Source organism: Myotis brandtii, unplaced genomic scaffold (assembly GCF_000412655.1).
Source record: "Myotis brandtii unplaced genomic scaffold, ASM41265v1 scaffold731, whole genome shotgun sequence".
Taxonomy (NCBI): Eukaryota; Metazoa; Chordata; class Mammalia; order Chiroptera; family Vespertilionidae; genus Myotis; species Myotis brandtii.
This window is the reverse complement of record NW_005370895.1, coordinates 276,072-301,256: the sequence shown is the minus strand read 5'-3', so window position 1 is coordinate 301,256 and position 25,185 is coordinate 276,072. Positions and strand designations below refer to the sequence as shown.

The 25,185-nt window shown below is 52.2% G+C and overlaps 1 protein-coding gene across 2 annotated transcripts in view; it reads left to right on the top strand.

Moving 5' to 3' along the window:
- Positions 1-25,185, top strand: part of DLEC1 (deleted in lung and esophageal cancer 1) — an 81,360-nt gene that overhangs the window by 1,247 nt on the left and 54,928 nt on the right. For both annotated transcript variants that reach the window (XM_014530326.1, XM_014530327.1), the window contains exons 2-16: positions 1,049-1,199; positions 7,087-7,197; positions 9,118-9,320; positions 9,566-9,774; positions 11,378-11,456; positions 15,092-15,179; positions 15,767-15,940; positions 16,531-16,667; positions 17,967-18,059; positions 20,734-20,824; positions 21,690-21,852; positions 22,893-23,085; positions 23,930-23,988; positions 24,590-24,749; positions 25,075-25,168. In XM_014530326.1, coding sequence (XP_014385812.1) covers positions 1,049-1,199; positions 7,087-7,197; positions 9,118-9,320; positions 9,566-9,774; positions 11,378-11,456; positions 15,092-15,179; positions 15,767-15,940; positions 16,531-16,667; positions 17,967-18,059; positions 20,734-20,824; positions 21,690-21,852; positions 22,893-23,085; positions 23,930-23,988; positions 24,590-24,749; positions 25,075-25,168 — 2,005 coding nt within the window. The remainder of the gene's footprint in view (positions 1-1,048; positions 1,200-7,086; positions 7,198-9,117; positions 9,321-9,565; positions 9,775-11,377; positions 11,457-15,091; positions 15,180-15,766; positions 15,941-16,530; positions 16,668-17,966; positions 18,060-20,733; positions 20,825-21,689; positions 21,853-22,892; positions 23,086-23,929; positions 23,989-24,589; positions 24,750-25,074; positions 25,169-25,185) is intronic.

Here is a 25,185-nt window from a genome sequence, read left to right as displayed (position 1 = left end):
CAGTATTTGCTGCTCGACAAGTGTGAGCGCCTGCCGGCTGCCAAGCGCTGTTCCAGGCACCGGGATGCAGCTGGGAAAGAGCCAAGTCCCTGTCACAAGTTCCCCACGTTCCAGGAACACTCAACACACAATTATACAAATGCATACTACACACAGAAGGCCTAAACCTGTAACACCTACCTTCATTTCTCTGCACACACACACATTATACAGTATACAGGCAGATCTCGGAGATTCTGTGGCTTTGGTTTCAGATCACCGCAATAAAGCCAGTGGTAATCTTTTTGCTGGTGGAAGGTCTTGCCTTCAATTAGTAGAAAAACACACCTGTGAAGTGCAATAAAGCGAATCATAATAAAACGAGGTATGCCTGTATTTTATGACTGGGGCAGATGGCGGAACAATTGTTCCCTGGAGATAAAGCTGAAAGTCACTCCCCCTGGGGGTGGGGGGGGGGGGCGGTCTGCCTTTGTATGGGAAAAAATAGTCTTAGCCGGGACATTCGTTCCCAGATGTTAGGAGGCATGCCCTGTCTCTGGAACAGCAGCTCTACCTCCTCATCTGTGCAAAGAGGAAAGCAGCCAACCTGAGGCCTCTCTGCCAGGGCTGCCTGCTCGTGACTCCCTGCAGGGAGGCTCAGCTGAGAGCCCTCAAGCAGCCGAGTTTACTCGGAAGGGCTGGCAGCTGGAGGCTGTGTGCGCGCTAAGCCGCCAGCAGCTCAGGAGCAAGTCCTTTGAATGGGGATCTGGGTGGCACAACCCTCTGTCTACCACATGGTGTGCTGACTTGTATTTGGAATTTCAGGATTTGGATGGCAGCTCTCTTTACTGTGAAGTCAGGAGACAGGCTTTCCAGCTGGCCTCCATTCCTGACTGTCCTCTGACACCTTTAAATCATTTTCCTCTGTAGGTCTCAGTTCTCACATCGGTCAGGGTAGACCCAATGGCCTCTATAGTTCTGTGCTTCCCAAGAAGCCCTGATGCTGGGGTGAGGTTGTGTAAAGCTATGTGATCTCACACTTCTGTGCATTTGATCATCCACCTGCCAGATTCGGAAGCTCTATAAGCAGCGGTTGGATGAGTTTGAAATGTTGGAGAGACATATTATTCAGGCCAGTGCACGGACCATCGCGGAGAGAGAGCGGACCATGCACCCAGCCAAAGTCCAGGAACTTGAGCCCAGCATCAAGATGCCTCCAGGTGTGTATAAAGAACCCCCATGTGCTGTCACCCTGACTCCCCAGCTGTGAGTATATTACCGTATTTGCTCCAGTGCTCACTCGCTAGCCATTACCTGAACATTTGGACAGCAAGTTGCAGATGTGATGTTTCATTACCACAAAACACTCCAGTGTGCATGTCTCCAAAACAGGGACACTCTCCTACATAACCAGCATACAACCCTCCAAGCCCAGAAATCAGCATCGGTGCAACATTAACCTCCAGTTCACAGACCCCATTCACATTTCTCAGCTGGTGGACAGTGGCTCTCTCTCTCCTCGCTGGTCAGGCATCCTATCTAGGAAGTCATGTTGCATATACTTGTCATGTCTCTTTTATTAGGACTTTTCATTTGGTACAATTCTTTTTTCTTGTCTTTCATGGTATTGACAACTTATTTTTTTCCAATTTTTTTATCGTGGCAAAATGCACATAACATAAAATTTACCGTCTTAGTCATTCTTAAGTGTATTGTTCAGTGGTTGGTATAAATACATTCTAGCCCAGCTGGCGTGGCTCAGTGGTTGAGCATCGACCTAGGAACCAGGAGGTCACGGTTCGATTCCCGGTCAGGGCACATGCCCAGGTTGTAGGCTCCATCCCCAGTACGGAGCACACAGTAGGCAGCGGATCAATGATTCTCTCTCATCATTGATGTTTCTATCTCTCTCTCCCTCTCCCTTCCTCTCTGAAATCAATAAATACGGTGACATTCAAAAACAGCTGGATACATGAGGGAAATTAAAATATGTTTGCACATGCCCAAGGAAAGGCTCAGAAAAGACCTGAGAAGACCTTAAGTTTACACCCCAGGCTGACCCTCCACACACAGAACCTACAGGAATTTAAATTCACCAAGTTCAGTGGTAATTTCTTGGAGAGTCATTCTCAGGTTTCTCCAAGATCTTGCTCCTCATCAAAGCTCCATCACCGCACCACCAGCATTTGCTGAAAACTCTTCCTTAACCAGCCACCTCGATGGTGATGCTGTCTTTAATCAATGCATTTGTTAAAGAAATTGTGTTCTTTTTCCTACAGACGTGTCCACAGTCTGCTTTTGCTGATTTCAACATTGTGGTGGTGTTTAACCTGTTCTTATGATCCCCCTATTGCCTGCAACTCAGTCATTAGTTCTAGAGGCTTAATGAGGTTTAGGTACAATTTGAGGGGGAGAGGAGCAAGACCACTTCACTGGTGCTGTGTGCCTCCTTCAAGAGGTACATGGTATCTGATGTCTCTCTCTCCATGATGCTGGCAGCTTTTGCCTGGACCTGTTGTTTCCTTGGGGGTTGTAAAATATAATAAAACTAGAGGCGCGGTGCATGAAATTCATGCAAGAGTAGGCCTTCCTTCCCCCAGCTGCCGGCACTGGCTTCCCTCTGGCATCCATGACCCAGGCTTCCCTCTGGCCGCCAGCAGGTACCCGGGACCCAGGCTTCCCTCGAAGCCCCGGCTTCATCCAGGAGGTCGCCCGGAAGGACATCAGGTCTAATTAGCATATTACGCTTTTATTATAATAAAATGCTAATGGTACTGGGATACTTCCATAAAGAGAAACTTTTCAGCAACTATGTTGATTACCCCAAGATATGAGCAGAATTAATTCTTTCCCCGTATTTGCCAGTTTTTAAAATAATAAGTTGGTCCCCCTGGCATCTTTCAAACATGACTGATGAGGCTTATTTAGTTTGTTTTTAGTACCATGATGAACTCGTGGATTTCATAACTACAATTATATTTATCATCCTTGTTGATGCTCCAGCCGTCCCATCTTTGGCCAAATTGAGCCTTTTCAAGTTGACTCCTAACTCTTGGACACATTGTCTTTGATGACTTTCTTACCTTCTGGAATGGTCAGAAGGCTTATCTTGTGTGTTTATTGCCCCAGACCTAGAATCAGCCATTTCTCTAAGAGGCCCTGGTTCCCTTTTATTTCCCACACAAAAACTTTGATCTATCCCCCCGCATCCCTGAAAGTCATTATTTTCCCGTGCAGTGGGCAGAAGGGACGGTGGTTTTAGGGTTGGAAGACCTGACATATCTGTGGCTCAGAGGAAGGGAGAAGTAGAAGATACAGTGGCTTAGAAAGCCATTACACTGAATCTATCCAATGATTCTGTGAGGTAGATTTCTCTCCATTTTATAGGTGTAGGAACTGAACTCAGAGAGAGGATCAAATAACTTCCCTAAATCCCCACAGCGCAGAAGGGCTGGGACCCAGATTTGAAGAATCATTGATCAGACACAGTGTCACGCTTGGTTAGATAACTTCCCTTAGCGGGTGGCTCTGAGCAGGAGGACCTGTCCTTTGTCAGACCTGCCACCTCAGAGGCTCAGCACAGATTCCACATCTCCTCCTGTTCCCCTTCCACCACAGCAGAGCCATGGAGCTGCCAGAATCCCTCCCTCAACCATGTGTTTAGGCGGAGATTTTTGATAGCAGATTCTCATGAGGTTTTATTAGTTACCTGATAATCAACCCTGAGCTTTGGGAGTCAGTGTGTCCCTGTCTTTCATAGGATTCTTTTGGCTAGAGATCAAAGGAGATTAAATAATTGGTTGGTTGTGGTTTTTGGTTTTTTTTGTGTGTGTGTGTTTTTTTTAATGAAAGTGAACTAAAACATTGAGAACTGGGAAACAAAGATCAGTCAGAAGAATTTTGCAATGACCTTCATTTTTTTTTAACTCAAGATAATATTGAGTCATAATCAGATATTTTCTGCTCGGGTTTCTGAGCCTTCTGCTGATAATGTTCTTTTTTATTTCAAAAGTAGCAGAAGTAGAGATCTTAATCCAGTTTCCTGAACATGCCTCTGGTCCCTTCTTCTCAGTGTGCGGCAAGGAGACCCAAGAAACTCTTTTAAAATATATATATATTTCTTTTTTGATTTCAGAGAGAAAGGGAGAAGGGGAGAGAGAGAAACATCAATGATGAGAATCATTGATTGGCTGCCTCCAGCAGGTTCCCTACTGGGGATTGAGCCCGCAACCCAGGCATGTGCCCTTGGCCGGATTCGAACCTGGGACCCTTCAGTCCGCAGGCTGACGCTCTGTCCACTGAGCCAAACCAGCTGGGGCTAGAAACTCTTTTTTTAAATCCTCACCCAAGGATATGTTTTTATTCACTTTAGAGAGAGAGGAGGGGAGAAAGGGGGGAGGAGGGGAAGAGAGAGAAAGAGAAACATCGATGTGAGAGAGAAACATTGATTGGTTACCCCCACCCCACTACCCCACATGTGCCCCGGCTGGGGATGGAACCTGCGACCTTTTGGTGTACTGGATGATGCTCCAACCAACCAACCTACCCAGCCAGGCCCACAGCCTCTTTTAACTTAGATGATTGATGGAGAGGACAGTCCCTGAAACTTTCCTTCCTTGAGGCCCAGAGGCAGCCTTCCTCTGTTGGCTACTACAGCCGTCACAGGGTTGGACACACACACACACATGTTCCCAGGCCGAGGGAGAAAGGTCAGAATTCTGCAGAACATCTCACGCTTTCATTCCCTTCCCCTGCTGGTAAATTTTCCACATTATCTTGGGGGACTGGATGGCCCCACCCCTGATAGAGTCATGCTCAGGAGCACAGGGCCAGTGCAGGGGGCCCACCCTGCCCAGGTGGGGAGGATGGTCACAAAGCCGTGCAGGGTTTCCCAAGGCTCACCTGGTACGTAATCCAGGCCCGACAAGGAGAGAGACTTTCCAAAGATTCAGATAAACACACTGCTCCCTGCTTCGCAGACCCAACACCCAACCACCCACGCCCCGGGGGAGGGCTGTGGAGGCAACGGTATCAGATGGGAGAGGGTACATCTCCTTCCCGCATGGTCTTTGCCTTTTGTATGAAAGCTTGATCCCATGATGCTTCAAATAGACCATCACCAAAGCCTTTGAGAACTGGGCTAGATTGTGTCAACTTGGCCTTGCTGCCAGTCCCTGCTAAGGTCTCTGTGTGGTGCAAGCATCTCCCGGAATGTGCCTTTTCCCGATGGTCAGAGGCCCTTGGTGAGTTTTGGAAGGGGAGGCCACTGTTCTCAAGAAGCAGTAGCAGGCAGGCGACTGAGCAGCCGTGAATTTCACAGTAGCTTCCAGGTAACTCCTCAAGAACCCCCAGCCTCAGGGCTGCTGGCTGAACTCGTTCATGGCGGTTCCCTGACTTTTTCTCCCCCCGTCCATAATCCCCTGCATTCAAACCAACCCTTACTATGTGATTCACGTAGAGTAATTTCTGTTTTCCTGATTGAACCCTGGCTATTACAGTAACTAAGCCAAATCTCAAAATCCCCAAACTAACATACGATGGGAGAAACATGTATTCTTCACTTGCCTCTCCTCTACCCTTGGTTATAGGACCCTCCGAAAGGGAGGCCATTTAAAATCACCATGTTGGTTAATGGAGCGAGCAACAAAGTTTGAAAACTTCCAGATCTTCCACTCATCCTATTTATTCCATAATTTTTTTATCAATGTATTACTATACATGGTTTAAGAAAATTGAGTAATTTAGGAAAGCTTCTAATGAAATATAAAAAGCCCTCACTCATGAATGTCACTTTTCATTTGTCCAACCCCTTAGCATGTACAGCGCCAAGAGTCAGCCATAGTGTAAACTGTGGACCTTGGGTGATGATGATGTGTCAATTGTAATAAATGCCCCACTTTGGTGGGTCCTCTGATAATGGGGAGGCTATGTATGTGGGGTTGGGGGGGGGTCGACAGAGTACACGGGAAATCTCTGTACCTTCTTCTCAGTTTTGCTGAGAACCTAAAACTGCTCTAAAAATAAAGTCCATTGGAAAAAATGCTCCACCTCACCTCTTTCAACCTCAGTCCATTTGCTAACGGCGGGCATTTCTAGCTGTAATTCTTCTGTTCTCCTCTAACTAAGACGTCTTGACGACTATTTCTTGGCTCATCAACCATAAATATTAATCACTGACTCCCCACTCTGTTAATGAGATTTTCTTTTTTTAAAAATATATTTTATTGATTTTTTACAGGGAACAAGGGAGAGAGATAGAGAGCTAGAAACATCGATGAGAGAGAAACATCGATCAGCTGCCTCCTGCACATCTCCCACTGGGGATGTGCCCGCAACCCAGGTACATGCCCTTGACTGGAATCGAACCCGGGACCCCTCAGTCCGCAGGCCGACGCTCTATCCACTGAGCCAAACCAGTTTCGGCGAGATTTTCTCTCGTGTATCTATGGGTCAGCTGGGGGTTGGATGATCTAGGTTGGACCTGGTCGGCTGGACCGGCTTCAAGCTGTGGGTCTGGCTGGACGTGGCTCCTTGCTGCAGGTTGGGCTCAGGTCTGCTCCACGTGGATTCATGCTGGGGTCCAAAATGAAGGGGCAGGAGCTTCCCTCCTGGGCAGGGACGCTCTTCTCGTGATGTTGGCAAAGACACAAGAGGGAGAAAGCTCAGCTGTACAAGCACATTTCAAACCACAGGCGACATCTCATCAGCAGATCACATCAATCATGTGACCAAAGTCAAGGGCGAAGTGAGCTCTGTCTAAAGTAGCAGGAGCCACATGGCAAAGGATGTGGCTACGGAAGCAATGAGGAATTGTGGCCCTTGATTCACTCTACCACGCTTCTCTTGGTGCTGTTTTGTTATAGGCCTCTCTGTCAGTAACAATATTTTAGCTGAAACCATATCACAGCACAGCCTTGCCCAAAGGTTGTCCTCTTTTAAGTGGCTGGTCAACTGGCTGATTCGTTTCTTAAATCTCAGAATGACCACAGGGTTCTGAGGAAGAATTTTGTGAGGTGGTTATGCTCAGAGGGTGAAGGAAGCTTGGGGGTAGCTTCCTCAACGTCAGTCTGGCTTGAAACCCCCTTGTCCTTGTTCGCTTGTACCTAGTGAAGACTATCTTCAGATGGTGCGTGGACAACAAGTTGCTACAGAAGCATCACTTGATCTGCCCGGACGATTACTACAGCGATCCAGTGCCATTTCGCTCTGCGCCTAAAGGTAATGCTTCTGCACTCCCTCGGAGCTTCTGCCATGGTCCCAGCGAAGCCCTTTAGTAGCAGGACCATGTTTGCTGCCATTTCCTTGTTCACACGGTTCCCCACCCCCTTTTTCTTTCATTTTGATAGTGGCCGTTGGGAGGGTCAGATCTGAGCATGCTCCTTGACACGTGCAAGACAAGTCTCAACTCTTCAATGTGGACTAGGGTGCTCTTGTTAGCTACTCAACGCCAAGAGATAGAAAAAACGGTTAGAAATGTATTTGAATGAATCATAGTACAAAAATCAAATACAAAAACCGCGTGTATTTCAGTGAGACATACATAAGCAAGGGAGCAAGTTCCTGATGGAGTCCGAGCATGGCCCTGGGGGTTTTCCCCTGTCCCATGCAGGACCAGAGCAGCTTTTCTCCCTCTGAGTATGGGAGGAAGGTTGGGGAGGAAGAGAGAGAAGGATGAGTGTGTGTGCGCGTGTGTGTGTGTGTGTGTGTGTGAGAAAGAGAGAGAGTGAGAGCGAGATTGATTGATTGATTGGGCTAGTTTCTTGTGATGTGGGAGGTATAATCTGAGAATGAATGGGGTGGGAACCTGGGTTGTGGGCTTAAGCAGGGAGGTAGTTTTGGGGGAGCCACTGTTTGGATTTTGTGGCCAAACATCAGGATGGCCGCTGGTGGAAGCTCAGAAGAAGAGCTCTCCAGCAGCCCTGGTCTGTGAGACTCTGCTGATCTCTGGGGCTTTGGAGCTGAGAAGGCATTTGAGGCGGGAAGATTGGGATCCAGAGAGCTGAGCGTGCTGATGTGGGAAGAGCCCCCAGACGGACTGAGCTGCATAGAGATCTAAGGCCAGAACGCGGTAGCAGAATCAAGTGTCGAGGGAGGTTAAGCCACTCAGTCCTCGAAAGTTAGTTGGACACCCACTATCCGATGAGATGAAGGAGGAGGGAGTGAACACGTATTGAGGATTTATCAGGAGTTGTGCTGAGGAATGTGCGGTGGGACCAGTTTCACTGCATTCTTGCTAACAATGGATGTTCTCCTAGAACCTTTAGGGCAGCGGTTCTCAACCTGTGGGTCGAGACCCTTTGGCGGGGCGAACGACCCTTTCACAGGGGTCGCCTAAGACCATCAGAAAACACAGATATAATTACATACTGTTTTTGTGATTAATCACTATGCTTTGATTATGTTCAATTTGTAACAATGAAAATACATCCTGCATATCAGATATTTACATGACGATTCATAACAGTAGCAAAATTACAGTTATGAAGTAGCAACGAAAATAATTTTATGGTTGGGGGTCACCACAACATGAGGAACTGTATTAAAGGGTCGCGGCATTTAGGAAGGTTGAGAACCACTGCTTTAGGGGATGTTCTTTAAGGTGTAAAAAGCCAAGACAAACATTGACTCCTGTGTGAGCTTTTAAGAAGCATGTTCTCATAGGGGGTATGCAAACATGCGTGTGTGGGTGACAGTGGCCTGCTCATGTTCAACAACAGACATTTTACCGCTCAAGTCCTAAGCCATCAAGGCAGGGGTGGGCAAACTTTTTGACTCGAGGGCCACAATGGGTTCTTAAACTGGACCGGAGGGCCGGAACAAAAGCATGGATGGAGTGTTTGTGTGAACTAATATAAATTCAAAGTAAACATCATTACATAAAAGGGTACGGTCTTTTTTTTTTTTTTAGTTTTATTCATTTCAAACGGGCCGGATCCGGCCCGCGGGCCGTAGTTTGCCCACGGCTGCACCAAGGACATAAAATACGGTCCGGGAGTCACCTAGATGCCGAAGAGCAAGCACATCTGGTAGTAAATGTGAAAGTTTAGGGCAAAACATCAATGGTTTGTTTAGTCACCGGAGAAAGGTCCGGCCCCTTCCCTCGGTGTGGCCACGCGGTTTGCTTCCCTGGTTCCACAGGCAGCTGCGAGCCTGGATATTTGAAACTGACCTTCAGTTGTGAGCAGCATTCCACCCCGAAGAAAGAGTGGACCAAGAAGCCCGCAGCGCCGCCCTGCAGGAAGCTTCCCAGGAGGCCTGAGGACGAGTCCGACTACACCTTGGACAGCCTGACCTGGGACTCACCCTTAAAGGCCAAAGGCAGGTCCACGGAAACTGCCAAGGTGAGTGCTGAAGCCTGTGCGCAGGGATGGGGGGCAGGGGGTGAGAAAAGGGGGAGGGGAGAGGGAGCGGGGACAGGGAGATGATGAGGGGAAGGAGTTTCAGGGACGCAGGAAGCTGTGCTCAGTCCACAGCAGAGGAGAGGGGAGAGTCGGCCTCGGCCAGCCGTGGGCCATGCGGTTGCCACGATGTCAGCCCGCACATCCCTCCGCTGGCCCTGACTCTCGACTCCGTCGGTGCCTCACAGAAAGCAGGTCCACCGAGGAATAAGAGCTGGATGAACCACCTGCCGATGCCCCAGAGGAGACTGGAGCGGCTCCTCCTGGCCAAGATGGAGAACCGGACCTGCTTCCTGAGAAACCCGCGCTTCTTCCCTCCGAACACGCCGCGTGGAGGCAAGTCTCTCATCTTCCCGCCCCGGAAGCCGGAGGGAGAATTCCAGAGTGGAGAGCTGAGGTGTGTCCCTCCCCGACGCGCATTCTCAGAAAACCTAACCGTAAGAATTTTCACAGCAGGCACCCCCTGCTATTTAGCCAGGGCCGCTGACCTCTCTGCCCTAGGCTGTCCAATCAAAACGTGACCACAGCCGACCCAACGACAGCTATCGGTGTGACTGTATCAAAATTACACCTTCGCCCTAACTGGTTTGGCTCAGTGGATAGAGCGTCAGCCTGAGGACTGAAAGGTCCCAGGTTCGATTCCGGTCCAGGGCATGTACCTTGTTTGCGGGCACCTCCCCAGTCGGAGGTGTGCAGGAGGCAGCTGATGAATGTTTCTCTCTCATCGATGTTTCTAACTCTCTATCCCTCTCACTTCCTCTCTGTAAAAAAATCAATAAAATATATGTAAAAAAAAATATTATCACCAGAAATAACTGTGTTGACCAATCTATATGGCAGGGCAAACTACTTATTACTGAACATCTGTTAACATCCGCAATGACTTTCCTCCCCTCTGAAGCCCCTAAGTGCCTTACCTCATCCTTAGCCCAAAATGTCACATATACCTCATTTAAAGAAAAAAAATTTTTTTCTTTCTTTCTTTCTTTCTTTCTTTCTTTCTTTCTTTCTTTCTTTCTTTCTTTCTTTCTTTCTTTCTTTCCTTCCTTCCTTCCTTCCTTCCTTCCTTCCTTCCTTCCTTCCTTCTTTCTTTCTTTCTTTCTTTCTTTCTTTCTTTCTTTCTTTCATTTTTTGTCAGATTGACAAAACGTATATTTTTTGGAGTGCTGCAGAGTTTTAGTAATTAGTTTGCGTGTGTGCCCCAAGTTGAAAATCGCTGCTTTCGAGTAAAACCCAGAAGGTCCGGGTCTGGTCTGAAGGATCCTAGACTTTCGCGGGGGGACAGGGTGTCATTACCGAAACAGAGCAGGGTTTCAGGGGCCCCCCAGACGTGGCCTTGGGTGTCCCCAGAGTCCCGGGCTTGTGCTTTTCTGACCTGCTGGTGTCTTGAGGAAGAGGGGTGCGTGTTAGTCTGCTAACATCCGGACAGTCTGAGTCAAATGGGAGGAACCCCTACAGCACGTGCTCCTGCCATTGGGGTTCACGTGTCTTAGATAATACAAATGTTTAAAATTTGATTGATCACAAAGAATTAATATAAATTGCGGTTTTTCTTTAAGAGAGTGCCTTTAGCTAGGTAGGTTCCCTTAAGAAGAAAATTGTCCTTAAGAAGAAAATGAGTTGCTTTGTGGGTTCATAATCTTAATGGGCTGAAAACTATTAACCTTTCTTTATTAGACAAATAATACCTTTTTATTAAGAAATATTGGAAAAGATGACTCTATGAAAATCCCAGTTAACATATTGGTGTTTAAGCATCCAGAGTTTCCCCCCTGCATACTGAAAATGAAATAGGTAGCTATCGATAGTTTTACCAAGATTCGATTATGCTGTGAAATTATTTTGTAACCCGCTTTAATAACAACAGAAACCAGCCAGTGGCATGTTGTGAATCTCTGTGAGGGTGCGGGTGTATTTGTTTTACATGAATGGGTCGCTATATGGTATTTCACCACGTGGGTGAGACTGACAGCCTTTCTCCCCCCTTTGCCTGCCCGCAGCTCTGCTGATGTGCCGGTGTTCATCGCTAACCCACCAGTCATCTTTTTCACAGATTATGAAATTGGAAAAGTGTATGAGGTAGAGATCTTATTTCTTGATATATCTACTCCATCTGCTTCCTTGTTTTTTAAAAGCTTTTGTTATGAAATTCTAAAACCACACACAAGACTAGGAAAAGACTATAATGAACCCTGTGTGCCCACCACCCAATAGTTAACTCCAGTCTGCAAATGTGGTTTCATCTATTACCCCACAATTTCCTCGTGTGTTTATGTGTGTGTGTGTGTGTGTGTGTATCTGTCTCTCTGTCTGTTTGTGGGCACATGTGTACATTTAGTATTTTAAAGAAAAGCCTGGATATCATGTCATTTCTTCAGTTAATACTTCAGTATCTCTAGCAGCTAAGAACTTAAAAAAAAAATAACCATTATCACACCCAGCAATATTAATGATGGTTCCTTAATATCCACTAAAATCCATCCATGTCTGATATTCCTCCATTTGTTTTGTTTTTAGAAAGTCAATTTACAGTTGGTTTCTTTGAAACAGAATTCAAATATTACATCTGGTTAAAATATCTCTTATTTCTCCCTTCTTTTAATTTTATTTATATTTTAATATATTTTGATGGGTTTCAGAGAAGGGAAAGAGAGAGATAGAAACATCAATGATGAAAGAGGATCATTAGATTGGCTGCCTCCTGCACGCCCCACCTGGGGATCAAGCCCATAACCTGCATATGCCCTGACCAGGAATCAAACCCTGTCCTCCTGGTTCGTAGGTCGACGCTCAACCACTGAGCCACTCCAGATGGGCAGATCCATTTTTTTAAAAAAAATAGGGGTTACAGAATGGTGATTTCTAATGCTGTTATTCGTCTGCATTTGATTAGCTGTGATTCCCTGTTCTAAAAACAACTTTCCCTCTAACTTCTATTCCTGTCCGCTCTTCCGTGTACTCTCAGTACCCCTATAGGTGACTATTTCATGAGTTTGGGTTCTTCCATTGTTTCTTTTTGGAATCATAAGCAAATACAGAGGTCTGTTGGAACCCCCTCTCCTTCTCACTACCCTCTGCACCTTGTTCTTTGCACTTAACAGCATATTCAGTGATTCCTCCAAGAGCCGTAGATAGAGAATTTTCCTCGTTCCCTTTTCCCAGTTTCCTTCTCAAATTAGTGCTAGCCTCCCACCGCCCTGGGGAATCAGGTCAAGACCAAGCCTAGCAGTTGCCAACTCTGCTCACCTGGTGCAAAGACCCCGAGGCCTAATCATGACAGTCCCTCCACAGTCATGCGGATGGTACTCTGCAGTTTAAAGAGCGCTACTCGCAAAGCCATGATTCCAATATGCTAGTCCTAAATGTGAAATGTGAAATCATTTCACTTTCCTCTTGAACTTATTAGTTATATGTTATCTTTGGGACTTGTGTCTGGTTATCACATTTCAAAGACAGTTGGGGAAGTTGGCAAAGACTCAGAGGAAGGGAGATAAAATAATTTTCGTTGGGGAGCGATAGGGCGAAGGGGGAGCTGCCCGGGACCCTGCGAAAGACAGTTCCATGCAGGGCTGGAAGGCGCCGGCTGCGGGCGCCTGTGGTGAGAGGAACCGACGGCTGGGCAGCCCTCCCTCTGGCCCGGCCTGGTCTGCTGCGCATCCCTTGCCGCTGGCTTAGTTGTCACTTGTCCGGAAGACCACCCTGCCCTCTCCTGACGGGATTAGATTTCCCTATTGCAGCCTCTTTTTGTACCATTGGCTCTTTCGTGGCACAGTTTTATTTTAATCTTTTCCGCTAGGCTGTAAGTAAGCCCGACAAGGCAAGACTTATTTCTAGGTTTGTGTTACCATCTCATTATCGGTGCCTGCGCACAGTAGGCCCTCAGCAAATAAGTGCCAACCGAATCGGTGAATAGTTGACTATGGGTCTACCTCTCTGTCTTGTCTACCCCTGCTAAGTAAGGTAAATCGAGAGCCAATGAAAGATGCCCTATTTTACTTTTAAAAATTGTGTGGTGTGTGCATGCGTGTGTGTGTATGCGTGTGCGTGTGTGTGCGTGTGTGTATGCTGGTTGTCAGCAGAGAGCTGCAGCTGTGTACCGGAGCATCGCCACGGCTTCTCCGTGTGGCCACCTCAGGGTAATGGGACTGTACACGCAGCTCAAAGTCAACAGCAGAGCTTCTCGGTGAGTTTCCTAGCGAGCCAGATAGAGGTGGCATCACTTTTTATGACCTGACCTTGGAGGTTACCTTGAAGGAGTAGAGAAAGCCGTTACTTCCTCAGCTTGCTATAGGCTACCAATACTAGTAAGTCGCTCAGGTCGGCCCAGGCTCCCGCGGACGATAACAAGATCTCCCCTCTCAATGGGAGTTTTTAAACTGCTCTTGTGTGACAACTCACACAAGAAGAACACCAAATGGCAAATAAACCTACGAAAAGATGCTCATCGCCGTTAGTAGCAGAGTGACAACGAAAACCCCAATACGGGTCTCTCCACACGCGGGCCTGGCTCACAGACAGATTAGCGCAATATGTTGTGCTGCCCACCGTGGACTGACTTAAATGCTGGTTTAGGAAGACATGCCTATGACTAAAACTGTGACGACGTACTTCAATGTATGTCGCTGTTATCCGGTCGGGGGCCGGGGTGGGGCTTCATCCGTATTTTTAATGTTTATTTCTTAAGCTGGATGACTTTGGGCGTGTTATAATCTATACATTCTTCTCCCCCCACCCCCCACCCCCAGTGTAATGTCTCACCAGATAGAAGCAAAGATGGGTGCATGTACTGAGCTCCTCGTCTGTCTGTGCGAGGCACTGTGCGGGGTGCTGGTGGGGGTCAGCGTGTGTGAGTTCCAGGCCCAGCCCTGAGGGTGTCTCCCAATCTGAGCGAGGGAAGGAGAAGGCGGGGCTTACTGGGCCGGGTGGGCTGAGTGAAGGCCCGATGACGACCCTGACATACGGGTGCCTGTAGGAAGAAGTGGTCCCAAAGGATGTGGGGAAGAAGACAGTGAGTAAGAGGCGGGGTGGGCAGGAGTCTCACCAGATAGAAGCAAAGATGGGTGCATGTACTGAGCTCCTCGTCTGTCTGTGCGAGGCACTGTGCGGGGTGCTGGTGGGGGTCAGCGTGTGTGAGTTCCAGGCCCAGCCCTGAGGGTGTCTCCCAATCTGAGCGAGGGAAGGAGAAGGCGGGGCTTACTGGGCCGGGTGGGCTGAGTGAAGGCCCGATGACGACCCTGGCACACGGGTGCCTGTAGGAAGAAGTGGTCCGAAGAAGACAGTGAGTAAGAGGCGGGGTGGGCAGGGCGTGGGAGCCAGATGCCTGGGCTCGCATCTCAGCCCTGCCACCCACGGCGGAGGGGTCTCTGAACTTCGCTGTCTTCAGTGTCAAGAACTATCTCCAGGTGGTTCCCACCCTTCCCGGTTGTTGCGAGGCTGCCCGGGCACGCGTTGGAGGCGTCACACGCAGTGGCTGTTCTTTTAAGCAGGGCAGAGACTAGGTCAGACTGCTTCTGCCTGCATGCTCAACCTTGTAGCTTATTTTTCTCCAAAAAGAAAACAAAATAGACCAGCATCATGAGTCCCCACATGCCCATCGCTCAGCTCAGCCGTTCCCAACATGTGGCCGAGCTGATGGCATTTACACCCCTGCCCCGGGCCTCATGCCCTCCGTCCATGCGCGTGGCTGCCTCAGAGCTGCCTTTGTCTTTGCACAGATGGTCATCTCCCTGCAGAACACCACCTCGACCAGCCGCAACCTGCGAGTCATCCCGCCTGCCACTCCGTACTTCTCTCTGGGATTGGGTGAGCTCGGCAGGGCCGTTGTCTAGACTGCACCCAGTTCCTGGCCCACCTGGCCCTTGGGTGATTCCTGGTCTGTGTCCTGAGCTGGGCCATGAGCAGTCCCTGGGAGCCGCTCGCCCTCTGCTGGACACCTGCCTGCTGTTCCCTCCAGCGGGGTCTTCGAATCCTAACAGCTCCTTCTCTGATCACCTCCCTCCAGGCCCTTGTCCTGCCCTCCCCTCTCCCTTCACGCTGTCACCTACACCAGTACAAGCGTCCCGTGTCACAATATGATTCTCAAGAACAACTTGTCCTTATTCAGCTCAGGAATCTTAAAGAGCTCTGTTGGCCACAAAAATAAATGCTAAGCCACAGGGTCAGGCATGGCATCACCTCACCCTTCTGGGTGGGCCCTGTCACTCTCCCCACCCTGGTATTTTGACCTGGGTCCCCGCCCCCCCTCCCCCCAACACACACACCCTGGTGGCCTGGCCTTGGCCCAGAGGCATTTGCTCACAGAGCAGCCCCAGCGGTGGAGGGTCTGTTTGAGTCACATCAGCCCAAGCCCAGGTCCCCAGATCCTCAGTTGTCGCTTTTGTCATGTACAGGAATGTTCCCAGGAGACAGTGGAATGGTGGCTCCTGGAATGATCTGCCAGTACACTGTCCAGTTTTTCCCCGACTGCCTGGGGGACTTTGATGATTTTATTGTGGTTGAGACCCAGTCAGCCCACCCACTCCTGATCCCGCTGCAGGCCCGGAGGCCGCCCCCAGTGCTGACGTGTGAGTGTGTGCTCTGCTCTTCCCCGCCTCCCCCGGGGATTCCGTCAGGGTTGGCGAGTCCCTACAAGGACTGCTGGCTCCTGAGCCCTTTGTGGCCGCACACAGCTTGGCAGGGCCTTCTGGGTGCTGAGGAGGGACCTGCTAGCAGTGTCTACAGTCTCCCAGTGGAGGCCGAGTGCGTTAGCACAGTAGGGGAGGAGGCCGCAGCCCAGCTAACCCCAGCATGGGCTTCCCAGGCTCGAGGTCACCCCTGAGCAGGCCTGGCCACACTGAGGCCGGGAAGGAGTCCTGAGCCTTGCGACTTTGGCTGGGCTCCCTCCATCACAAGCCTCTTCAGCTGGGTACAGGCTGGAAGCTGGGACTGTGACCACAACCCCCCAGGGCCATGCGGGTGGCTCTGGCGGAGGCCTGAGTTTACAGTGTGTGCTGACCCCTGCTGCTCTAGCCAGGAGTGGGAGCAGGGGTCAGGGCATGTCCCCATTCGCCCTCGCTGGTCGGGGTGCTGGGCAGGGGCTGTGCTCTCCGGCTGGGCCTCAGGAGGACAAGGGCAGCAGGGCCCATTCACAGGGACGGGCTGTCTTTCCCTGCAGTGTCGCCGGTGCTGGACTGTGGTTACTGCCTCGTCGGGGAAATGAAGGTGAGCACTTTCCTCTGTAAGAACGTGGGCTTCAGCGCCGCCAAGTTCTGCGTGATCCCCGAGAAGACCTGGCCGCCCACGAGTTTCAGGGTGAGTGGTCACAGATGCTGCTGGAGGAAGGAACCGCGGGAGGGACTTGTGCACCCGAGGTTGCGCACACAGAAAATGGAACTTGATAGCCTCTCCCTCCCAACGAGGGTCCGGGTGCATGGAGACCGGTGCTGTGGCTCCGGCTATGCCACTCACACACGCGTGACCCTGGGCAAGTCGTATCCCCTCCCCTGTCCTTTCAGGCCTGGCTCACTGTCACTGCATTTGCTCAGCCAGGCGGTCATTGTGGCAGCAAATGCAGTAACAGTTTGAATCACATCAGAGGTCACAAATGGGCAGCTCTTCGGCTGCATCCTGGGGGCACATTGTTTGGTGTGGTGCTGGAACATCCCCGGGAGAGAGTTTGCATCAGAATCAGCATTCCCGGGGTCTTTGGGAAATTTGGAAGACGGGCAGCCTTGGGCCAGGACTTCCCGTGGCCCCGTCGGGAAGCAGGACACGTGTGCCTTCTCTCCTGTTGCTCAGCTGCGCCTGTCCCCGCAGCAGCCAGCGCTCACGCGTCGTCACCCTCACACCGCTGTTTTCCTCACAGCGGGGAGAGTTCTCTGTGCCTGTGTCTCCGGAAAACAAGTGATAGATCCACTGGGCCACGTGTTCCACAGACACATTTCACCCGTTTCTGTTACCTGCCAGGCACCTGTAGGCATGGCTTTGTGTCCCCGGGGTCCTAAGTGGCTTCCTGTGTAGGCACCTGGGCTGTAGGCACCTGGACTGTAGGCACCTGGACTGTAGGCACCTGGGCTGTAGGCACCTGGGCTGTAGGCCCCTGGGCTGTAGGCACCTGGGCTGTAGGCACCTGGGCTGTAGGTGCCTGGGATGTAGGCACCTGGGCTGCCGACGGGATGGCAGCTGCCCTTGTGACTCAGGAGCTTATAGGCAGAGGTGCATCGGGGATGGAGGCAGACCCGGAAGCTGGCGCCTGCCTCGGAGGGCGCTGTAGGAGGGCAAGGACTGTGGTTTAGGATCCAACCTCCTGGGTGAGGCCGTGTCTCAGGCCTCCTGCTTTGTGTCTGAAACGCTTGTCAGTGGCAACCTTGTCAGTGGCTCTGCGGCGTCCTTGACTTTAACCTTCAGGACCTCATCTGGTGCCCAGTGAAGGTTGAGCAGATGCTTGCGGAATGAAGGAGCCTCGGTTGCTTCATTCACCAGGGACTGGTGATCCTTAAGATCCTTCACGTTGCTGAACAGATGTTTGGAGGAGAGAAGGGTGCAATCTGAACGCTGGGTTTTACACAACAGTTCCTTCCACAGCTGTTGTGTAACCTGCTTTCCTTTCAGGCCATCACAATCTCTGGCTTCGCTGAGCATCCTCCCTTTGGGATCATGCCTTCGGTGTTCGAGCTGGCTCCGGGAAAGGAGATACTGATGGAGGTAGGGCATGTATTTCCTCCTCCGAATGACTGGTCATGGCTATTTCTTCAACGGCTTGCATGATTTCGTCATCTCTGTGTTTTCATGACCCAAATTCCCACTCCCACCCCCCGTCCCAGCCTGGGCGGTTTCTGTGGAGGAGCATGTCCCTGCATTCTGTGGGGTGACGTCACTTGACTGGCTTATGGCCTCTCTCCCAAAGGAAGTGCCAAAAGCCCTAGCCCAGTGATGGCGAACCTATGACACGCGTGTCAGAGGTGACACGCGAACTCATTTTTTTTGGTTGATTTTTCTTTGTTAAATGGCATTTAAATATATAAAATAAATATCAAAAACGTAAGTCTTTGTTTTACTATGGTTGCAAATATCCAAAAATTTCTCTATGTGACACGGCACCAGAGTTAAGTTAGGGTTTTTCAAAATGCTGACACGCCGAGCTCAGAAGGTTCGCCATCACTGCCCTAGCTTCTCCGTCGTGATACCTGAGCATTGCTTGTCCGCACTGTCAGCCTGGGGATCACTTTCACCAGCATCCAGGCTGCTTCCAGGATCTTCCCATGGTTCTTCAGTCTCTCTCGGACACTCCCCTCCCCAAGGGGGTAACTGGGTGATGACTGGCTTGGTTCTCTCTTTCCTGTTTCATCCTCAGTTATATAGTCAGCAAGACTCGCCTTCCTTAGGCCTTACTCTGAGCCTCTGCAGAAGCTCTCAGAGTCTGACCCCCCTGGCTGTGGGCTTCTCCGTTCCAAACCGGCCCCTTTAAGTGCTCCCTTCTGCTCATCACACCTGCTCATTGGTTCCCCAGAAGAGCCTTTGAGAAATGGGATGTCTTCCTGTCCCTGTCTCCCTCCCCGACTCAGGGGCATAGTAAGGCTTTGTCAGTCCTTGTCTACTGCTGAGGGGCGGGTTGGATCCTCTTGGCGTAGCCCAGGTCTTGTCAGAGCCTCATCATGGCTTTAAGGAACTGGGACTGGTCACCTCTGACCAGGCCAGGATGCCCCCCTCATTCCATCTTTCTAGGACCCCCAGGAAAAGGAAGAGGGCTGCAGCAGGAGTCTGTGGGGGGCAGTGAGGGAGTCAGGGGAGAGTTTTTTTCCCTTTGCATTCCTTATGTATTTTTTTAAAATATATTTTTATTGATTTCAGAGAGGAAGAGAGAGGGAGAGAAACATCAATGATGAGAGAGAATCATTGATTGGCTGCTTCCTGGGGATCAAGCCTGCATGTGCCCTGACCAGGAATGGAATCAAACGTGACCTCCTGGCTCACAGGTCGACGCTCAACCCCTGAGCCACGCTGGCCTGGCTCTGCATTCCTGTATTTTGTTTATTGGTGGTTCGGGGGTCTGTTTGTTTTAAAATTTATTCATATTTCCGATTAAGAAGTAAATTCACACTTAAAAATTCAAAAGATACAAACAGATAAACAGTGAAATGCTCCCTTTCACCCCAGTTCCTCGGCCACCCAGAGGCCACACGCTCGCCAGGCTTCCAGGTTCCCTTCCTGAGACATGAGATGCCTCAGCCAGCAGATCACACGCTCTTTCTTCCCTTCTCTCCTTCGGACCCATGGCTGCCCACTCCACCCCTGCTCTATCCTGTGTGTTTCCACTCGGTGATGCCCCTTAGAAATCATCCTTACGTTGTTGCAGTTGCACAGTATCCCACTGTGTGAACGAACCACAGTCAGGAGTTCAGCTCTTCCCCACTGATGACCATGAAGAGTTTTTTCTGATCTCTGGCTATTTTTGCACATAACTTACGCATACATCAGTCTGGGCAAATACGAGTCTGCCTGCAGGATACAGTCTTTGAAGTGGAGGTGCTGACTGGAGGGTCTCTGCTCATAACTGCGATACATGTTGACCAAATCCCCACCGTGTGGATCGTACCAGTTATACTTCCAACAACATGTGTCTGTCTCCTCACACTCCTGCCAATACAGTACGCTCTCCAAATATTTTTAACCGTTATCATGGACATTTTTAGGTTGTTTTTTTAAAATATGTTTTTATTTATTTCAGAGAGGAAAGGAGAGGGAGAGAGAGATAGGAACATCGATGAGAGAGAAACATCAATTAGCTGTCTCCTGCACGCCCCCAATTTAGGGACTGAACCTCTAATCCAGGCATGTGTCCCGACCAGGAATTGAACCGGGGACCTGGTGCATGGCATGTCGCTCAACCAGCTGAGCCACACCAGCTGGGCTTGGACATGTTAAAACACAGACAATGTACTCATTTCCCAGCTTTCATGCGTGTGAGCTCTTGGCGAACCTTACTGCATACGTTCCTCCACCTCTTCCAACCAATCCTCACCCATCCCTCTAGATTACGTTGAAGAAAATCAAAATATCACATCATTGCATTTGTGAGAGCTAACGTCCCGCTCTCTGCCACTACAAAGAGTGAAACCTCTTGTCCTGGGTGGTTTTCATTTACGTTTTGAATGAGGTTCCACATGTTGTCATGTGTGTGTTGGTCCCTGTGAACTGGCTCTTCGTATCCCTTTGACATTACTCTGGGGTGGAGAGGCAGCTGAAACTCCTGGCCTTAGGTAGGAGGGGGAGCGGCAGGGAGGGCAGCAGAGACAGGGTGCGTGTCAGAGAAGAGGAGCCTGGGAGGTGGGGGGAAGCCCCTTAGTGGGAGATCACAGGGCAGCCTTGTCTCCCCCAGGTCTGGTTTCTCCCAACGAGCTTTGGAAAGGCAGAGCAGACCTTTGTGATGGCGTGCGACAACTGCCAGATAAAGGAGCTGGTGACGTCAGGTGGGCTGGCGTGTGTGCCTGGGGTGGGGTGGGGTGGGTGGGGGTCCGGAAGCTGCCACACTGACCTGGGCATCAGGAGGCACCATGAGGGCTGCTGCAGCCTCCATGCACCAGGGTCTAGTTTGGGGCCTCTCGCTCTGGTCAGACCTTGGAGACCCAAGCCAGTGTGGCCTTTGGGACAGTCCCAGGGAGCCTTCTAGTGGGAGACAGATGGAAACCTGGGCGAAACCTTTCACCCTTCACCTTGAAACTCACCTTGAGCTCCTTCTGGGGAGTTACCAGTGACTCTCATACAAACAACCCCGATGCACCTCTAGGTTCCTGTAGGGTTAGAGGGGTATCCTGCTGAATTTCAAGATGCCCTTGTCCCTTCCATCCATCCATCCACCCACCCTTTTTCTCTCCCTCCCTCCCATCCGTCTGTCCTTTCTTCTGTCCAATCTATCTATCCTCCCTTTCTCTCTCCCTCCCTCCCATCTGTCTGTCCTTCCTTTCTTCCATCCCACCTTCCTTCCACCCAACCTTCCTCTCTTCTTTTCTTCCATCTGTCCATCATCTGTTCGTCCACCCGCCTGTCTATCCATCCATCCATCCATCCATCCATCCATCCATCCATCCATCCAGTTTCACTTAGCGAGCACTAATTAAGTGTCTGCAACGTGCTAGGTTATGAGAATCACCTCCTTTTGGTCTGTGAAGACGTGGGGACGTGAATCTATGTGTTAATGGCCCCCAATTCTCTTGTGTACAATTCCCGGGGTCATGACCAAGTTGCATGTGGATGGTAGCATGGGTCCTGCGACAGCCTTCGGCCAGAGAGTCCTGATTTCAGCCCTGGCGAAACTTGGCCACCCTGTTTCGTCAGGAATGGGGCAGCTGGTTGCTTTGGAGCTGGTCTATATTTCTGGGGAGAAAAGCCAGCCAGAGCCTGGAGAGCTCACGGACTTAACAGCCCAGCACTTCATACGCTTTGAGCCTGAAAACCTTCAGTCCACAGCGAGGAGGCAGCTGCTTATTAGAAACGCTACGTGAGTGACCCCGGTGCTCAGTCCCCTGGCACACCCCGCTTCTCCTTCCTCTCCAGGCCCCGAGAGCCAGTGAGGCAGCAGGTCCCTGCCAGGGGCCAGGGAGCAGTATGGGCACAGAATGGAGGGATCCAGATTCGCTGCCCAGCGTGATGGCCACTAGCTACGTGTGGCTATTTCAGTGGCGATCAGTGAACATTCAGTAAAGTTAAAAACTCACTTCTTCAGTGGCTCCAGCCACATTTTAAGTCCTCAGCCACACTTGTAGCTGGTGGCCTCGTGCTGGACAGCGCAGATATCTTTCCATCGCCGCCGGTTACATGGGGCAGCGTTGATCATCCTGGACCATCCTTAGCCAGGAACGGGGCTCCAGAGCGTCCCTGCCCTGCCCAGGATGGGGGGCCGTCCAAGTCCCAGGATACGACAGACTGGCCTGTGGGTCCAGTGCTCACTGCCATTGCACCAGGACAGACCACGGAGCCTCCTGGTCAGGCTGCCTGGTGACCCAACCCGGCCTTACATAGGCTGTCACCCAGCTGCCGCCCTCCCGCTGACAGCGGCCGTCAGCAGCACCCTGAGTCCCGCCCCTCCCACTGCCATGGAGTTGTACCGCTCCTGGCAGCCAGGGGGCACATACCTTTCCCGCCAGAGCGGTCCTGGGAGGCCATAGCTGGAGAGGTGGGGGGCGGGGTGGGGTCGATGTGGCAACTCTCATGTGGTGGGAGACACTGCAGACACTTCCCTGAGATCTGGAGGCGTCCAGAGCCCTGCAGTGCAATGGTTGGAGCATGACTCCCTGTGTGTGCCATTTCCCGCGTCCCTGGGGCCCTAACCTCCAGCTGCTGGCGGCGGGGAGAGGCGGCTCTCTCAGGGGGCCTCCAGCTTGGACTCCCTGACCCACATGCTGCCCCTTCCCCAGGCTCCTCCACAGGCAGGGCCTGCGGCTGACCTGGCAGAGGGGGGCCAGGCCGGGCAGGGACGCGAGGACCTGTTCCTGACAGAACTGGGACCTGACCCGGGACCCGCTGTCCATGCCCTCACAGGCACGTGGAGCTGGCCTTCCACTGGCAGATCATGGTGCCCAACCTGCAGGCCCTGATGCCCGGAGAGACCTACAGCCCGGACAGGATCAAAAGCTGCCCCGACAGGGAGACGGCCTTCGCCATGACCCCCGAGCGGGGCACCCTCAACCCCTTCGCGGACCACGAGTTCATCCTGAGCTTTTCCCCTCACCAGGTGACGTGATCGGGTCACGCATGAGCGGGTCACGGTAGTGGCACCCTCGGGGCATGTTCTCTGGTGACGCTGAAGCCGCCGCGGGGCCTGGCCAGATCCCAGCACCCTGGGAGGCTGACGCTTGCCGAGAGGGGCCGGAGGATGTGCGGGGTCAGGGTGAAGGCGCTCGCCTTGCCTGCTCCTGCTCCTGCTCCTGCTCCTGCACACACCTCGTCTGCAGCCAGACCCTGGCCTCCATTCCTCAGCCTGGGGTCTCCGGTATCAGCTCTGTCAAGGGCGTTCCCCATCCTTGTGGAGCCCCCAGCAGCCCCCAGAGAGCGAGAGGTGCAGGGCCCGGGTGAGAGGGGCCCGGCTCCTGCTCCTGCTCCTGCACACACCTCGTCTGCAGCTAGACCCTGCCCTCCATTTCTCAGCCTGGGGTCTCCGGTATCAGCTCCGTCAAGGGCATCCCCATCCTTGTGGAGCCCCCAGCAGCCCCCAGGGAACGAGAGGCACAGGGCCCGAGGGCGAGGTTAGCAGCTCCCGGGTGAGAGGGGCCCACTGGTGAGGTCAGCAGGTCTGCCTCTCAGCCCAGCATCCAGCCGCTCACTGCCTGTCCTGGGAGGGGGTGGTGCCGGGGACACACTGGGGGCAGTGTTGGGGTCTGGAGAACCTTTTCTCCCTGCCCCCCAGGCTCAGCTGGGGGGGACGGGCACACCCATAGCCACCCCTCTTCCCTCGGTGGTGGGAGCCCCACAGGGAAACAGCACCCTCAGGGCCTTTCTGGGGCCTCGGCCGCAGCCTTTCTCTGGGGCGGCCAGGCTGGCATGCCGTTGGGTTCCAGGGCGCTGTGTCTGTCTTGCAGCTGAAGGATTTTCACAGCGTTTTCCAGATGGTGATAGAGGATGTCCCAGAGCTCGAGGGGTGAGCAGGGCCCGGGCCCTGGATGAGAGGTGGGGAGCGGGGCCTGCCTTCCCCGTGGGGCTGCAAGGGAGGGTGACGGGAAGGGGTGAAGGAGCCACCTGACCCCCCCCCCCCCCGTTTGCCTGGCCCTGGCATGGGCTCAGCACGCAGGGAGCAGAGCCCGCTGGGCTCACTGAGAGCTCAAGCCCCCCTGCAACCTCAGGGCTGGGCCCAGGCTCATCGTTACCACCGGGCAGCCAGGCTGGTGGCCCCTGGGGGTGGGGAGGAGGTTGTGCCCCTTGGTGGGCATTGCTACCAGTGCCCCCTAGACAGCCGCCAGGGGTCTGCAGCCAGAGCCCCGTAGCGATCCCAGGCTGGCGCCCCGCTGTGGTCCCTGGAGGCAGCAGGGGCGGTGGCCCTGGCCCAGGCCTTGCCCTGAGTTGCTGTGGCAGCCACAGGCATTCATCACCGTTTCAGGGCGCTGACTGGCGGGTCTGATCTAGGGGGCTCGCGGTAGGCGATCGTTTGCTTTTCACAAGACCAAACACCTGGGGCAGAAGCAGGGCCGGGCAGGGCTGCGCTCGGGGCTGTTGGCTCCTAGCTCCCGGTGCTCTGTGTTCAGCTCTGACCTGGAAAACCCCTGCTACACCACGAGCGACGTGATTGTCCTGGAGGTCGAGGTGAAAGGCTCGGCGGAACCTTTCCAGATCCTCCTGGAGCCGTACGCCCTCATCATCCCTGGGGAGAACTACATCGGCCTGAACGTGAAGAAGGACTTTAGGGTAGGGCCCTGGCACAGGTAGTGCTGCCCTGGCACAGCTGTGAGGGGAAGGTGGCCGGAGGGACGGACGGTGGCCTCACAGAGGATGGGTCCCGGGGCCCCGGGACCAACTGGGTTTGCACGGTGCTGGGCTGGGCGCGCCTGTCCCTGTACCAGCTTCCCAGCATCCTCCAAGCGACAGGCTGGGGAGCCCCTTCCTGTGTTCACGGGTCCTTGGCAGGATCTGGCGCCCACAAGCCCTGCGGTGTGGGGTGGGTGCTGTTGGACTGAGCTGGGAGGGTGTCCCTCCACAGGCCCGGATTTGACAGCTGGGGTGTGTCTTTCAGATGTGGAACAACAGCAAGTCCCGCATCAGGTACATGTGGGGGAAGATCTGGGACTGCCACATCATCGAAGTGGAGCCCTGCACGGGGACCATCGGTACTGCGGCGAGGCGG